At 39.8% G+C, this 16,659-nt stretch overlaps 1 protein-coding gene across 1 annotated transcript in view; it reads right to left on the reverse strand.

Moving 5' to 3' along the window:
- Positions 1 to 3,697: 3,697 nt before the first annotated feature.
- Positions 3,698 to 16,659, reverse strand: part of Taf2 (TATA-box binding protein associated factor 2) — a 53,818-nt gene continuing 40,856 nt past the window's right edge. The window contains exons 24-26 of the mRNA XM_051202734.1: positions 15,509 to 15,614; positions 10,995 to 11,117; positions 3,698 to 5,165 (exon numbers count right to left, since the gene is read on the reverse strand). Coding sequence (XP_051058691.1) covers positions 4,906 to 5,165; positions 10,995 to 11,117; positions 15,509 to 15,614 — 489 coding nt within the window. The 3' untranslated portion in view covers positions 3,698 to 4,905. The remainder of the gene's footprint in view (positions 5,166 to 10,994; positions 11,118 to 15,508; positions 15,615 to 16,659) is intronic.

The following is a 16,659-nucleotide window of genomic DNA, read 5'->3' on the forward strand; positions in this document are numbered from 1 at the left end:
AGGATAGCCAGGACTATCCCACAGAGAAACCCTATCTAGAAAAACCAAGGAGGGGGAGGGAGTTAATCCCATGGAAATTCAATTCTCATGCACTAATCACATCTCAAAGTTCCTACTTTTAACAAACATCATCTGGGAGGAGCCAGGTTTCAATACATCAATTTTTAGGTATATTGGGTATACTGGGACCATAGCAGCCACACTGGTACATTAAAAAATTCCCAAAGTGCTAGGTCAAAGGCATGTACAACCACAACAAGATCATAACGATAAATTACTATCATGAATCTAAGAAAATGACTCTATTAATAGTAATAGCAAAATTCCTAATAAGAATAACCACATTAAGCTATTAAAAATTACTATTGAACATGAGCTACAAAAAACAATTTGGATCTATGTGACTGCCAGGCTAGTCAAGGCTACAGTGCAATGATTCTCAAGCTGTGGGCCACCACCCCTTTGAGGGTCAAAAGACCTCTTCATTGGGGTCACCTAAGACCATTGGGAAACACAGATATTTACATTACTTTTCATACCAGTAGCAAATTACAGTTATGAAGTAGCAATGAAAACAATTTTATGGTTGGAGGTTGTCACAACATGAGGAACTGTATTAAAGGGCTCAGCATTAGGAAGGTTGACAACCACTGCTATCAGGGAGCATCTTTTAAAAAAATTATTCAATACTTATTAAGAGGTAAAATTATAGGCATAAAATTAATCAGTGGTAATTTATTAAAACATAAAATTGTAAGGCTAGAAAATTATTCAGTGATAACTTGATTAAGTAGTTTTTTGTTGTTTTATTTCTTTTCTTCCTTTTGATTTTTGGAGACAGGGTCTCTCTGTGTAGCTCAGGTTGTCCTGGGACTCACTCTGTAGACCAGGCTGTCCTCAGATTCACAGTGAATGCCTGGAAGGGTGAAGGGTCTTTTGAGGGTGGTGGGGCTGTAATGATGGAACTGTCATCTAAGTACATGCCAGGCAGCAGTGGCACACACCTTTAATCCCAGCACTCAGGAGACAGGCAGGTGAGTTCCAGGCCAGCCTGCAAAGTGAGTTCCAGAACAGCCAAAGCTACACAGCGAAACCCTGTCCCAAAAAACAAAAAAAGCTAAGGAGTACAAATTACAATGAATTTATTTCACATACATAAAGCACAAGTTAAAAAGAAATAGCCTAGGAGACAATTCTGAAAATAAAGATCAGCTCTAGCGTATCAAAATCACTCACAATAGACAGATCCACAAAGTCTAAAAGCAGACCAGAATTTAAGAAATTTAGCATGTAATTATTTGAAATCCAGAGAACTGTATTATTGAATATACTGTGTTGAGTGGCATTCAGAAAAGAAAGAAAAACTGGATCTCTATGCACCTTTCATTACTAAGTTCAAGGTGAATTCTCTCTGGATGAAAGAAAAGCCAAAAACATCTAAAAAATATTCTAAACAACAAAAGGAGAATTCTTCTAGAGTTAGAATTATAAACCTTTTTACTACGACAGTTTTGAAATCATAAAATAAATATGAACAGCTTCTGTGTGTATCATCTGCTATCACTTTAAAGTTTAAAAAGCTAGTGTGTTTATACATATGTAATTGTATATGAGCCCCAAATAGCAAAATACTGTTTAAAAAAAAAAAAATGCCTCTACAGGAGGGAGGGCCTAGTCCCTACTCCAAATGACTTGACAGATTTTGTTGACCCCTCCTGGAAGGCATCACCCTCCCTGTGGAGTGAGGGGGGGGAAATGGGATGGGAGGGAGAGAGAGGGAGGGAGGAAAGGGAGAATGGAGGGAAGGAAGGAGGGAGGGAGGGAGGGATGGAGGGAGGGAGGGAAGGAGGGAAGGGAAGGATATGTGTAAAAAAAAATGCCTCTAGGGAAGGAGACTGAGACACACTGAAGTTTATGTTGACTAAGTATGAATAGTAATTCTCAAACTCAGAAACAATTTTTTAATTGTCTACTATGAATCAGCCATGCAGATAATTTGGAGTCACCATAAAACGTGCTTTCAGAGAAGTATCTGGTGTTGAGTGTAGGGTTTACAATAACACAGATGAATCCATGTCCTAGTACTGTGACTTATGTATATAGCAGCTGCCTAGTGTTACTCTCTTCAGCCAGGACACAAGAAATTCTTTTGAAATGCCCCATGTTCTGTACACTGTGTTACTGTACATGGCAATATAAAAATTTCTGGTGATGCCAAGCATCCTGGAGCTGCTGCTTGTCAAAGATTACAGCGCTCAGACGGCTGACCATTCACTGCCCTTGCTAGAAGTTGCTGCACAACTCTTGCCTATGTCTTTGGCATGTTTAATGTTTAAACTTACTGCTGTTAAGGGTCCTTCACCAAAGGCTAGAACTGGGGCTATTCAACAATTCTTGTGAGAGCTGATATTAAGAGTACAACTTACAGTGATTCTCTGAGAGAATTATCTGTATAAGAAACAGAGTCCCCTATAGACTTATTACTTAAGTGTACTAATTAGCATGATACATAGGATCAGGGATAAATCATTTAAGAAGAAAAACTTAGGGAAATTTTAGAAGACAAGTTATAACAAAATCATTAGGTTTTCATCCCTTGCCCAGAAATACGGAAATAGAATGGACAAGGAAAAAAATTTTTTGATTATAAAGTTAATTGGCCAATGAGCCTTGGTACCCTTCTGAAAGCAAAGTAAGCAGTTTTAGGAATCTTGATGTTCTTTCATTCTTTTATAGGACTGTAATAAAGATAGAGACCATATTGGGACAAGAGTTCATGACAGAGACACAAAACAGAAAAGATCTTACTCCATGAACTGCCTGGTTTCCTAAGCAGACTTGTCAGATCAGGACTTCACTGATTGAAGAAAAGAATTTTGAGTTAAAAAAAAAAATTGATTTTATCATAATATTATATTTTAGTTGTCATGAAATCTGATGTTTGCTCATTTTGCTTCTTTTATTTTGATATGCTTATGTAATCGCGGATGACTTTAGAAACCTTAGAAAAAGTATGTACCATGAAAAGACTTTGTAATCAATGATCGAAGACTGTGAGGGGATGATTTTGTGTATAAATAGCCTGGGAGACACAGGTTGTTAGAGTTGACAAAGCCATACTGAGATGTATGTGCCTCCTCTCTGTCCATCGCTTCTAAAAGAAACTAAGTGTCCTGTGTCTGATTTCTCGTTGCTGCCCTTCAGACCCTGCTTGCATCAAGAGCTGGACTCTGGCAAATTCCCATTTCTCAAAACTAACTGGGGGGTGGCTAATATACAATGAGTGTGAATCAGTAAGTCTCATTTAGGCCTGACCACAAGCCTAATTGAGATGTTACAAGCCTTTAATCCCAGTTCTTGGAAGGCACAGGTGAATCTGTATGAAGTCAAGCCTAGCCCGGTCTACACAGTGAATTCTGAGGGAGCCAGAACTGCACAGTGAGATCTCAGCTCAAACATACACACTTGAGCACAGTTCCTTTGTACTCAGGTAAAGTCCGCTGCATACACCCTTGCTTTGAAGATACTGCTTCTCCTGCTGAGACCGCACCTCACCTCCATCTATGGAGATCACCCTGCTCCCAGGGACAGTTCAAATTCCACCTAGTTCAAAGCTCTTTGCAAACATGCACTGGCACATTATTTACACACACCCAGGAAGGTGACAGAAATGATACAGTGATACAAAGGTAGAATGTTCAAGTTAAAAAGCTATTTATTATTTACAAGTCCAGCATTATTGGATCCCTTTTGAAATATTTATTCTGAGAAAAAGAATTTAGTCAAACATTTTAGTTAACAAGGGAAATAATAAAAACTGGATATAAAAAATAATTAAACAGAAAACCTGGTAAATTCAGAAAAACAAAAATAAAATAACAAAAATAAAACACACAATCATACAAACTGTTAAATATGAAAACAGAACACTGAACATGTATTTTTAAACTATTGCTGGTATACTTCAATGTGGGCCAAATTATCTCTGTCCAAGCTGATGAACAACAAATAAACATACCTTCTTAAGGCATCATATTTTGTTATCTATATCCTCATAGTCTCAGGCTGGTCTTAACTGATACTCCCTTCTACCTCTCAAATGCTGGGGTGACAGGCATGCCTGCCTTATATAGAGAGTAATTTTAAAAAGAATGTTTGTTACGTGTGTGTGTAAACTGCCCACACTCAGCAACACATATTTTACATATGAAAACATTCACTTGTACTTAATGGAGATGAAACAAAATGTAATTTAAACATCTTGATTTCAGAATAATGGTGGATCTGGCTGTTCTGCTAAATTGTACATCACCAAATGCACTATCAAAAGATAGTTACTTTAAATGTTTTTAAAAATAGTTTCTTTCAAAATTCTCTGGACTTTAGGGTTAAAGGAAATATAAGAGTCTTTGCTCATAAACAATGGTACTTACTTTCTATAGCTAACACAGAAAGCAGCCAAGAGGGATGAGTCCTATAGAAAAGCCTGTCTTTCCAGCAAGTCCAATGGTGTTACTCAGCACTTCATGGAAACACTGGGTAGCACCGATCTGGCAGTTGCTTCTATTGAAATGTCCCTCTACCCGTGACATCCAGCAAAAGCTTTCAAGCATACCTGACCTTGGTATTCCACAGGAGGCCAGGATATGAATAGGCCTGCAGTGGATATGAAGGCTTTTGTAAAAAGAAGTCACTCCATGTTTTCAGGAAGAAAAAAAAGATGGAGGAGTTCATCCAGAACCAAAAAATCCTACTGAGATCCCACAAATAACAGAAATTGAATGCCCACAGCTCCAGAGCACTCTCAGTTTCCCTGTATTCCCCCTTGGATGATGCTCCACCGAGGACCAGGCTGCAGTAGCCCCTTCTTCTGGTCGGGACTTTGGAAAGGGCTCTGCAGGCATTTCAGTCGGACAGGGATGGGGAGCGCACAGACCTGCCACTGGCAGGGCTGGAGAAGGTAAAGGGCTCCTTGTCCTTGTCTTTGCTGTCGTGCTTGTGTTTGTGCTTGTGTTTGTGCTTGTGCTTCTTCTTCTTCTTCTTGTGCTCATGGTGATGATGGTGATGGTGCTCGCTGTGTCGAGAGGATGTAGACTCCTTAGCAAACACTGAGAGTGGCACTGCTCCCATGGAATGCATGCTCATCTCCATAGGCTGCTCTTTACCTTCAAGATGAAAACACCGAATGGATTTCTGTTCATAGTACGGAAGGATAGCTATCCTAGGAGGATGCTGAGGGCAGTCTCATGAAATATCCAAACACTACAGCTAACTAGTTCAACAGAATTGCCAGCATCTTAGCCAGAAGTCAACTAATTTAGGTCTGGCTAGCCTATAAAAAATTATAACATATGCTAGTGTATTAGCAAATCATCCTTTGAAAGTTAGTATTTTCTAAGTACTATGATTAAACAATAATGACTAGCTGTGTGCTATACTAAAATCTACACTGGCAAAATATGAAAATATAACTCCTTCAAATACTGTTCTGCCCTAAACTATTATGGGGTAGGGCAGTACTTTATTGAGTCAATTAGACTCACAAAATTGTTAATACACAAATATACTAACTTGGTTACTGATAATGGTCTTTTAGTGAAAATGAGACACTCCTTTAGTTGCTTAGATGATTCTGGGGGACATTCAGGTAAAGGGAATGTCTTCTGAAAACTCAGTGTAAACAGTAGGGGCTGTGAAGGGAAATATTCCTATAGATCAGAGTCATGTCAGCAAAAAAGACAGGAACTGAAAATGAGGGAACTGTTCTAGATGAAACTGTCCTGTTAGCCTTGGGATGCACTAGATCTCAATGTCTTCAAACACCCCCTTCAGTTCTAATCATCTGCTGACCAAGGAAACTCTAACAGTCCTGAAGCTCTCATATGCTCTTAATTTCAATCTTAAATAAGTATGCTCCTCATGCTACCGGTTCAGAAAAGCAGACTCATATCTCTCAAAAGGAACAATACTCAAAGCACACACCCAGCTGAGCTCCCTGCTCATTGTCTGGCAACTGTGTAAGCTGACAACTGCACTTCTCAGAGCCCCAGGTCCTGTGCATCATCACTCCTAAACACTGGCCAAGCGGCTTGAAATTCCGAAAAGCCAACAGGTGTCCCCAAAGTTATGTCTTCCAGTAGAGGCACTGGATGTTTGTGGTTTATTCTTTTCTAGGGAATACCTACAATCACTTCAAAGGTGAATTCACCTTTACATACAGTCCTCATAACTCACATTAAGGTATCTTGTCTACAAGTCTTGAATTTTGCTTGACTTTTATGAGAACAAAAGAAATTAACTAGCTTTAAGAATCTGGGTGACTGTGCATCTTTTGGGTAGATGCCTAAGAGTGGGATTGCAGAGATCTACAAGGATGAACCCAACTAACAATGTAAGCAATAGAAGAAAGGCTACCTTTAATGCCCTTCCATGATAATGACATTGATGACTACCTTATATGCCATCCTAGAGCCTTAATCTAGGAGCTGATGGAAGCAAAAGCAAACACCCACAGCTAAACACTAGTCGAACTCCTGGAATCTAGTTACAGAGAGGGAGGAATGATGAGCAAAGGGGTCAAGACCAGGCTGGAGACATCCACAGATTCAGCTGCTCATGCACCCCAATCTGATAGTTGGGAAACCATTATAGGACCGACCCAGACCCCTGAATGTGGGTGTTAGTTAGGAGGACTAGGCAGTCTATGGGGCCTCTAGTAATGGATCAGTATTTATCCCTAGTATACGAATGGACTCTGGGAGCCCATCCCACATAAAGGGATACTTTCACAGCCTAGACACATGGGAGAGGGCCTGGGCCCAGCCCCAAATGATATGACAGACTTTGAAGACTTCCCATGAAAGGCCTTACCCTCTCTGGGGAGCAGGAAGGGGATGGGTTGGGGTTTGGTGGGGGTGATAGGGGAGGATGGAAGGGTGAAGGTACTGGGATTGACATGTAAAACATCCTTGTTTCAAATTTAAATCAAAAAAAGAAAAATTAAAAAAAAAAAAAAAAAGAATCTGGGTGACAAGCTGGGTGTTGGTAGTACACGCCTTTAATCCCAGCACTCGAGAGGCAGAGGCAGGTTGATTTCTGTGAGTTTGAGGCCAGCCTGGTCTACAAAGTGAGTTCTCAGGGAAACCCTGTCTTGAAAAACCTAAATAGATAGGTAGGTAGGTAGGTATAGGTAGGTAGGTAGGTAGGTAGGTAGATAGGTAGATAGGTAGATAGAAACAGTGAACAATCTACTAATTTTAATGACATCTTTCACATTAGGGAGTTCATATTTAAGACAAAGCCAGTAGTAGTTTCTATTAGGAAAGACATCAATTCTGTGCTTTGATTATTTAGATCAAATTTTAAAAAGTAAGATATTGAAACACATCATTATAATTTATTTTAAGAGTAAAAAAAAAAAAAAAAAATCAGTGTTTTCACGGTGATTTCCAAAAGAAAGGTCTCTAGGGAAAGCATCCAGGCTTTGAAAACAAAACAAATTGTTTTGATTTCAAAGTAAGGTTTCAAGTACTAGAATTGTGTTTTCGGAATTATGCAAGAAGGCATTACATAATCCAGCAGTCTGAGGGAGACAGCTGTGGACTCCCCTCTTCCCCACAGAAATCACTAGGGAATTCCTTCCGCTCCACTTTCCCTCTCTTCCCCTCTGCTGTCACTAAATGAACTTGGGAGACAGGCCTGGTGTCCCCAACCTTGCAATGGTGGAGCGGGAGCTCAGTGCTGGCAAGGAGAGGCTCTACAATGCTCAGTCTGTCACTCACAGACCATACAGCCTTTCCTGCCTGTTCTCCTGCCGCTGGGAAAAGGGAGGGAAAGATAAAGAAGGGAACCACTCTCACACCGCTCCTTTCTTAGCCCATGGCTTGACCTGTTGCCTCCACAAAACCATACTCTGAGATACCTTCTTTACCCTCATACACTGGAAGAGGGACTGCGTGTGTGTGCGTGCGTGTGTGTGTGCGTGTGCGTGCGCGCGTGTGTGTGTGGGGGGGGAGGAGGAGGAGGTAAAAGCATTTCATCACTGTCCTCTACTAACAAAAGATGCATGTCTTCTCCGTCTTACTTAAAGCACTGTGTTTTGTTTTGTTTCTATCCCTCCTAGATGAGGTCTGTAACACATTTCCACTCCTGAATATCATCTTGCTCCTTGGCTCTCAGTCCTAGAGACACATGAGAAGTCACCTCCTTAATAAAGGAAGTAAGGCCCCCCACTCAACAGCTCTGAGCCTGAGGAGACAACATAAATAAGCAGAGGAACACTGCTAAAACAACTTTTCGTTAACTGTTTCAAGAAAAGCTATAATTCTGCCAGATTTTTACATGTTGTCACTCCATTTTTAGGCAACCAGGGCAAATTTTTTGTTTAAGTTTTAGCTACGAATAAAAGAGCCCTCAGCTGGCTACGTCCCCATAGACCCCACTGTGCTCTTAATCTAGAGTCTGTAGTCTGAAGGGAGGCCATACCATCTCTTACCACTGTGCTCTTTCAGGAACCTAACTGAGCCACAGACTAATCTTGTCCCCACAAATCCCAGTTCTGATAAAGGCAGGAAGAGAGGAACTCCCTTGATGACCAAGGTACTTGATATTTCTTGGTTTAGACTAGCACTGAATCTCTGACATCCCAAAAGCTGGGTCTGTGAATAACGCTCCCACACAAACTCTTACACCAGCCAGGCGTAACACTTGCACTCTTCTGGGCTGGCAGAATGGCTCAGCAGTTAAAGGTGCTTACCACCAAGCCTCACAACCTGAGTTTGATCCCAGAACCCAAGTGGTAGAAGGCGAGAACTGACTCCCACACACTTCTCTATATGTGCACTGTAAAATAAGCACACACATGCACGCAAATAAATGTGCAAATGAGAAAGCAAGTAGGCTGGTACTTCTATTGCTTATTTTTCATTTAAAAGAGCTTTTGCTGTATTTAGAAAAGCTACTTCATCCAGTTTAATGAGGTGTTAGGAAAAAGCTGTATTTGAAATTCAAAACATACACACACATACACCCTTACCCTTTAAAATACTACCCTTTGTAAAACAAAATCTTCTAAATAATACTGCCAGTGAATTTTCACCATGTGCTGCCAACAGCTTTAAGGAACTAACAGTACCAACATACTTAAAGAATATTAAATAAACATTATAAATTAAAGCTTAAGGGCCAGAAAGATGGCTTGGTGGGTCAGGATGCTTGTTTCATGCTTAACAAGCAGAGTTCATCCCTGGAACCCACATGTCAGAAGGAGAAAACCAACACTCCCAAACTGTCCCCAGGCCTATACACACGAGCTGCAGCACATCCCACAAATGTGACACAATTTTTTCAAAATATATTAAAGCTTAATATATTAATCTATTTAACTGTGTATTCTTGCTTCCTAACATGGTGAACAGCTAAATCTTAACTTCCAGGCTTCCCTATGTCCCACCTCTAGTCCTATTTTAGCTTTCTCTGATCTTCCCAAATGACGAGACTGAACAATACTATGGAGAAACTACAAAATAAAACTGAAAATGCATTTTTCAAAGTAATACAAGAACAATGACACTAAACCACACATGTTAAAGTTTTGCTTTTTATACAGTTCATGTGCCACATCGCAAAGAAAATTCAAACAAATGCATCCAAACTCTTTTTGGAACAGGAATTGACTTCACTCAGGAAATGCAAAAAGTGACCTTTACACAGCTAAAGAGGTCAAAGAATCGTTTTCAACTAATGTTAAGAGGTCTGAGACTCTGTAGAATTATACTGAACAAAAGCCAAGAGCACAGAGGTTAGGAGCGTGTGTAGTTTAGAACACCATTTAGAAGACCCTGTGTTCAATTTCCAGCGACACACACAGCTTAGAATGCACACACAGACAGACACACACAGGAAGGAGAGAGGGAAAGAACAAGAGAGGTAAAAGAAGTGAGGAAGGAGGAAGTGAGAGGAGGAGTCAAAGAAACCATCTCCCAACCCCTTCATTTCTGGAAATACAAGCCAAAGTCCCAGATGGATTCCTTCTGAAACAGCGTGTGAAGCTATTACACACCTCACAAATGGCTGTAGACATGGGCTTAACACTAAAGCATTTGAGCTGTTGCTTTTGGCTGAAGTCTACTATTAATCACAGTTGGCCCCCAAGTTCCTTTCTCAAATCAATAAACATTACTCTTCTGTTTATATCATACAAAAACATACATAATACAAACAAAATCCAGCCTCTGAAACATAAGCAGAAATCCATAGATGTTTAAGGTTTACGAATGACTTTTGGAAAACCCAGTCTTCAGAAGTGACTTTGCTTATGTGGCTTTTTTCCTATTCCATCAACACTTCAAAACTTAATCTTCATCTCCTGATAGCTCATAACATCCAACAGTTGCTATCTATTTGGATTATACTCTTCACTTAAGAGCAACAGAAGGACACAATAAGCAAAAGACCCTAAATGAGTGAATACATAATAAGTACAACTGAGCTGAGCTACTTTTCTTAGGAAAGCTACAGAGCCAGCCATGTTGCCAGCCCTGTATGGAATACTATACAAGTTGTATATGTCTAGCAGTAAGTTTTTATGAATGAAACAGCAATCCTGAGCACTGGGTGAGAAATAAGTGGTTAACTTGTAGATTACATAAAGATACTGATTCTAAGGTTTGTATTGAATTAGCATCTAACTGTAAAGCAAGAGCAAATAGTTATAGGTATTACAATGGGTATACAACAGCATAATAAAGGGTGATTTTTTTCTCATCTATTTTTCTTCTTGTTATTTACAAATTTTCTATAACAGAAACACAAACTTTTGAAACAGATAAACACTAACCTGAGACAGTCTTTGGACTTACAAAATATAAAACCAATACATTCCAAGAAAACTAAGGTCTCAACCTTATCAGTATTTTTTAAATTGATTAATTAACACTGAATTTAAGATTTGCTTGAGACAAAACAACACACAACAAAGAAACAAGTAACTGTACCTATTCCCTTTCGGGACAGTTCCATAGTCCACTGGGGTTTTGTGGTGGGTATGATGTCAGAGCCTAATGAATGCTGGGGCATTAAGGAAGATCTGGAGCTCGATGGGCGATATTTACAAAGCCCTAAAAGATCAAACGAAAGGGAAAATAGGATACATTTAGAAAAAAAAAAAAAGCTTGACAAGTTTCACATGTCACCTTTAAAGCCAGGAAGCTTAATCCTAGTAAAACCCTAATCATAAATGAATACAATATTAAAGCTACTATAGATCAGAAGTAATTTAATCCTTTGCCCAACTGCCTTCATCGCAGGAAATTCACATTTGAGAGGCAATAAACTTGAAAGACTTGCCAAACACATAAATTAAACCCTATATTTTGCTGCAGAAGCCTTTTGGATGTTTTATTATTTATTTGGCCATTTGCACATAGTTTGTAAAATTCCCTAAAAACATTTCAATTATCAAACTTACTGAATACCAAAATAACTTAGGGATTACAAATACATTTAAAGAATTAGTTTAGTGGTGTAACATAAAATAGAATTATAACAGAATCCAGAGATCAAACTCTAGTCCCCAAATTATGAAAAAACCAGAAATGTTTTCTATAAGGAACCTTAGCACTGTTATAGAGATGGAGATTTAAAGATGCCTAGGTGTAACCTGAGAAAAGGGAAGTCATAATGGGCGTGGTGGTGCACACCTTTAATCCCAGCACTTAGGAGGCAGAGGCAGGTGGATCTCTGTTGAGTTCAAGGCCAGCCTGGTCTACAAAGTGAGTTCCAGGACAGCCAGGGCAGTCGCACAGAGAAACTGACTTAAAATAAAACCAGAAGGAAAAAGAAAGTCAGGGGGGGGGGGGGTGAATTCTTTTTACAGGGGATAGGGTAAGGGTTGGAAGTGCACAAAGGTGCACAGTGATACAATAATACAAAACTTTCCCATTTTCTTTTCCAAGTGATATCAGTGGGATTTAAAAGATTTTACCTGTGCTCTTGTGTTTTTACAGTTTGATGTTGGTTCAGCAGTTTGTTTTCTGTTCTGGGTAGCAATTGATTGAACTCTCAAGACTAGGCTAGGCTAATCAATAATAATAAAACCGGAAGTGTCCAGATACAAAGAGACATAAATTGCAATACAGAAACCCATGAAATATGAAAAGTAAGGCAACAGCACCTTCCAAAAGATACTATATCCTTAACTACTGAACTCAAGACACCAAAATACTTAAAAATTTTAACTACTAAAAAAGAGTGGCCTCCAGGCAGTGAGACCGCAATCTTTCCCTAGCACATGAACTAGCTTTTCGGGAGCACATTTCCTATGGAGAGATACCTGTTTAGCTTAGACACGGGAGGAGGGGGGTAGGGATCCTGCTTCTATATGATGATGGGACAGACTTCAGTGACTCTCCATAAGAGGCCTTACCCTCTGATAAGTGAATGGGAGGTGGGGTGGGGAGATGGAGGGGGGTACTGGGATTGGTATGTAAAATAAAAAAAAAAAAAAAATGAGTGGCCTCAAATAGGTCATGAACAAGTAAGTAAATAACAGAACTCAGCAAAACACAGAAAATTGGTAAAATAGATAGGAATTGAGTAATATGGATAAAAAGGGTGTTTCTTTTACAGAAGTATAGAAGAAAAATTCAGGAAGAAAATTAATTTGAGAAAAAATGTTAGAAGGGAAATAAATGAATTAAGTACAAACTACACTGAAGCCACTAACAACAGACTCAACTAAGCAGAATGAGTATCAGGATGGGGGAAACGGTCCTGCTGCAGAGCCTACAACCTGCCTGTCATTCCTGAGACCCGCGTGGTAGATGGGAGAGGATGTCTACAAGTTGTCCTATAACTTTCATATGTGTACTGTGGTATGTACACACACACACACACACACACACACACACACACACACAGCTTTAAAAAAAAAAAAAAAGAATACAGGCAATTGTCATTGTTCTAGGTTGCCCACTAGAATCAGATGTTAAAGCCTTTTTTACTGATACTTAGATACTAGATATAAAGAAATAAAGATAGAACTGAATTGGAAATTCCCTCTCTGCTTACTAGTGTTTACAGTGTAGGAAGGTGCAATGGAGGCTGCTGGGGAGGAAACTCATCTCTACTCTCACCCAGCTGTAGACCATGTGTGCTAAAAAGCTGACCTGCCAGAAAACCATGTCTACTGGTACAATAGTGGCGTGACTACTTGTAGGACAAGGGTCCAAGTGGGGAATACACTACCACTGCTGAACAGGTCAAACTGCCTTCTAAATATTTGTGTTTAGTCTAAGACACTGAGCCAGGGCAAAGAAGCCCCTTTTGGAAGTGATGGAGAACACAGATCCATACCTGACCCAAGTGCTAAGAATAAACAGCAGAGGAAGGCTCAGCTCAAAAAAGAGTATCTATATCACTTTATTCTCTGGGGACTGAGGGCAGAGAGAATTTAAGATCAAGAGTGTCATGAGTCACTGCCATTGTAACAGTGAACAAACACACAGCTGTTACAAACATCTGCACATTTCCCATCATGTCTAGAGGTATCTGCAAGTCCCATCTCTTGCTGTGGTAATTACTGTTAATGGTTGCTTGAGGAGGGGTATCATTAGCTAATGGCACAGCCACGGGAAAACTGGGTAGGAAAAGTAAAATGTTTAGAGGGAAAGGAAAGGGGAAGTATATATATGAGAAAATTGTCAAGAAAACTTTGAAGAGGAAACTAGATGACTGGACTAGAAAGGTTAGAGCCAACAACTGTCTCCAAGAAACACAACTCACTATCTGACACTCACAGACTGACAATCACAGTGCAGAAGTCAACCTATCAAGCTAACAGGCTGAATACAAGCTGCTATAGCTCTTGTGACATCTGATAATGTATGCTTCCAACCAAAATGCATTAAGAGATTTAACATGTTAATAAAGAGGACATAGAGACCACTAAAAGGTACAGACCAGGATCCGTATTTTCTTTTTTATTGTTGTTTGCTTTTCTCAAGACAGGGTTTCTCTGTGTAGCCCTGGATATCCTGGGACTCACTCTGTAGACCAGGCTGGCCTCGAACTCAGAGATCTGCCTACCTCTGCCCCCACAAGTGCCACTAAAATCTGGCTTAGGATTTTCAAATAATCAGAAAAAAAGAGCAAGCATGTTCACACGGGAGAGGGGTATTGTTATAGAATGATTATTTTAAAGTGTGTTACTTTTGTTTATGCTCTAGAACATTGTTTAATGATGCAAAGATGTGTTTGATTAAATAAGATCGATTCACCTGAGGTCAGGAGGCTGGGTCAGCAACCAGCTTACAGGAAGTTACAGGGAAGAGCAAGGAGAGAAGGGCTTACACAGAGGGGTGAGAGAAAGCATGGAAACTTCTTGGGTGAGCTACTTGCTATTCAGTCTCTCTGGGAAGCAGGGTTCCACCTCAATCTTTGAACATTGAGTTCTTTAGCAGGACAGAGATTTAAATACGTTTCCTTAGAGGCTTTGAAAGATCCGGTACCTGAGAGGTGAGAGGTCAGATCCCCTCAGGCTTTGGCTCTTGCAGCATACTTGCAGTTGCTAAGCAGGATAGCTATAGCTTAAAAGGGGACAATTGAACAGGAAAACAACAGGGACTCCAACTCATAATAGGAAAAAAAAAAAAAAAAAAAAAAAGTTGAGAGAAATCAATCTAAACTGAGGAGATGGCTCAATCAGTAAAATAAAATACTAGCTCCACAGGCATGAGGACCTGAGTTTGGACCACCAAAAACCCCTCGTTTAGAAAGAAAAGCTGGGCACAGTGGCCCATTCTGTTCTAGCAATGGTTAGATGGAGGCAAAGACAGGCAGATCCCTGAAAGCTCAGTCTCAACAAAAGGTACATGGTGACTAAAGAACGACACCCTGAGTTGTGATCTCCATACACGTGTGTACCCACACATGCACACAGAACTAAATAGACCTACATTTATCATTTTGTAGTTATGACAAAGATGGCACAACCAACAAAAAATGTGGTATTTGAGAAATACATACAAGTCTACGATATCAAATTATATGAAACAGGCAGGCAAAAAAAGGAGCATTATGGATCATACTGGCTGCCCTATGTGAGAAACTACTGTAAATGTAACTAAGAAGCAGCACTTGCTAATTTTATTATTGTGTTTACATGCATGTGCACTTGCATTCACACATGCAAGCCACAATACACAGATGGAAGTCAGAACTGTATGAAGCTGGTTCTCTTCTTCCACCTTCACAGGGTTCCAGGAACTGAACTCAGGGCACCAAGTTTGCACAGCAAGTGCCTCTACCCACTGTGCCATCTGGCCAGACCTCCAAAATATACCTTCTACAATGTATTACTTTGTCAGTGTAAATTGTACTGATATCATCTAAAAGTTTATAGTGCCTTCTCACTTTTACACTTGATCATTTAAAATCAAGCATCGGAGCTTCAAATGGACATATGTCAGCAGTCTCCACGTCCCCTGAGATTGTTGTAGCTAACCCTTACCTGGAGTAGATGGCCTTTCAAGCATGTTCAGATGGTGGGAAATGAAGGCCTGACTGTCATGAACAGTATCCATATCAACCTCCTCCTCATCTTGAGAACTTGCAAACTAGAGCACACACAACAAAAGAACAGAGAGCAGGTTTTTAAGTTCAGATACTATCTTCCAGGACAAATGGAAGAAATGCCAAAGAACAGATCCATTATAATCTTAAAAATAGCCACCAAAGCAAATGATAGGAAATTGCTGTGAATAGTAACTAAAACCCATGCCTGTGATGTGGGAAGAAGTAATGAGCTATAGTTCTTTAACAAATGTGAAAAAAATATGCAGTTAAGTTAAATAACTGGATGGGATGTTTTAAGAGACTTGGGTTCTTTATCATTCAGTTTCTGATATGTTCCTGTTAAGGAAAACCTATGGACAGTAATACATAGCTAACACGGTACCCTCTATCTCTTACTCAGATGGTATGTTTGATCTCATTGCTAGCCTCCCTCTTCTTCTCCACTATCTGACCAGGCTCTAGCGGGAGCTCCAATGGTCCAGCCTTCTCTTCACTCTTGCTCACAATACTGTACACTTACTACATTGTGATCCTATTACAATACTTAAAACTGAAATTAGATTTCTGCAAACAAGTAGCTTGTAGTACAGTCAAAAGCTAAATAGCTGTAACAACCATACAGATTAGAGCATACCCAGTGAGCAAAAGTTAACAGGAACCAAAGTAAAAAGTTTAACACTTTCTTCTCTTTTATGAAGGCAGAAGTGTTTGTCAACTTTTAGAGATTTGTTCCCCATGTGGATCTCAACTTTTTTTAAGTATTATTTTTTATCATTTTCTAAAGATTTACTTATTTATTGTATATACAGTATTTTGTCTGCATGTTTGCCTGCAGGCCAGAAGAGGGTACCAGATAGTTGTGAGTCACCATGTGGTTTCTGGGAATTGAACTCAGGACCTCTGGAAGAGCAGTCAATGCTCTTAACTACTCAGTCATCTCTACAGCCCTACTCTTATCATTTTTAATCACAATTATGTGTATATGTCTGTGTGTTTAGGGGGAATATTCATATGTATGCAGTAATAGGAGGCCAGAAGAGGGAACTGGACCCACGGGGCTGGAGTTAGAGGATGTTGTGAGTCACC

The sequence above is a fragment of the Phodopus roborovskii genome, unplaced genomic scaffold (genome assembly GCF_943737965.1).
Source record: "Phodopus roborovskii unplaced genomic scaffold, PHOROB, whole genome shotgun sequence".
NCBI lineage: Eukaryota > Metazoa > Chordata > Mammalia > Rodentia > Cricetidae > Phodopus > Phodopus roborovskii.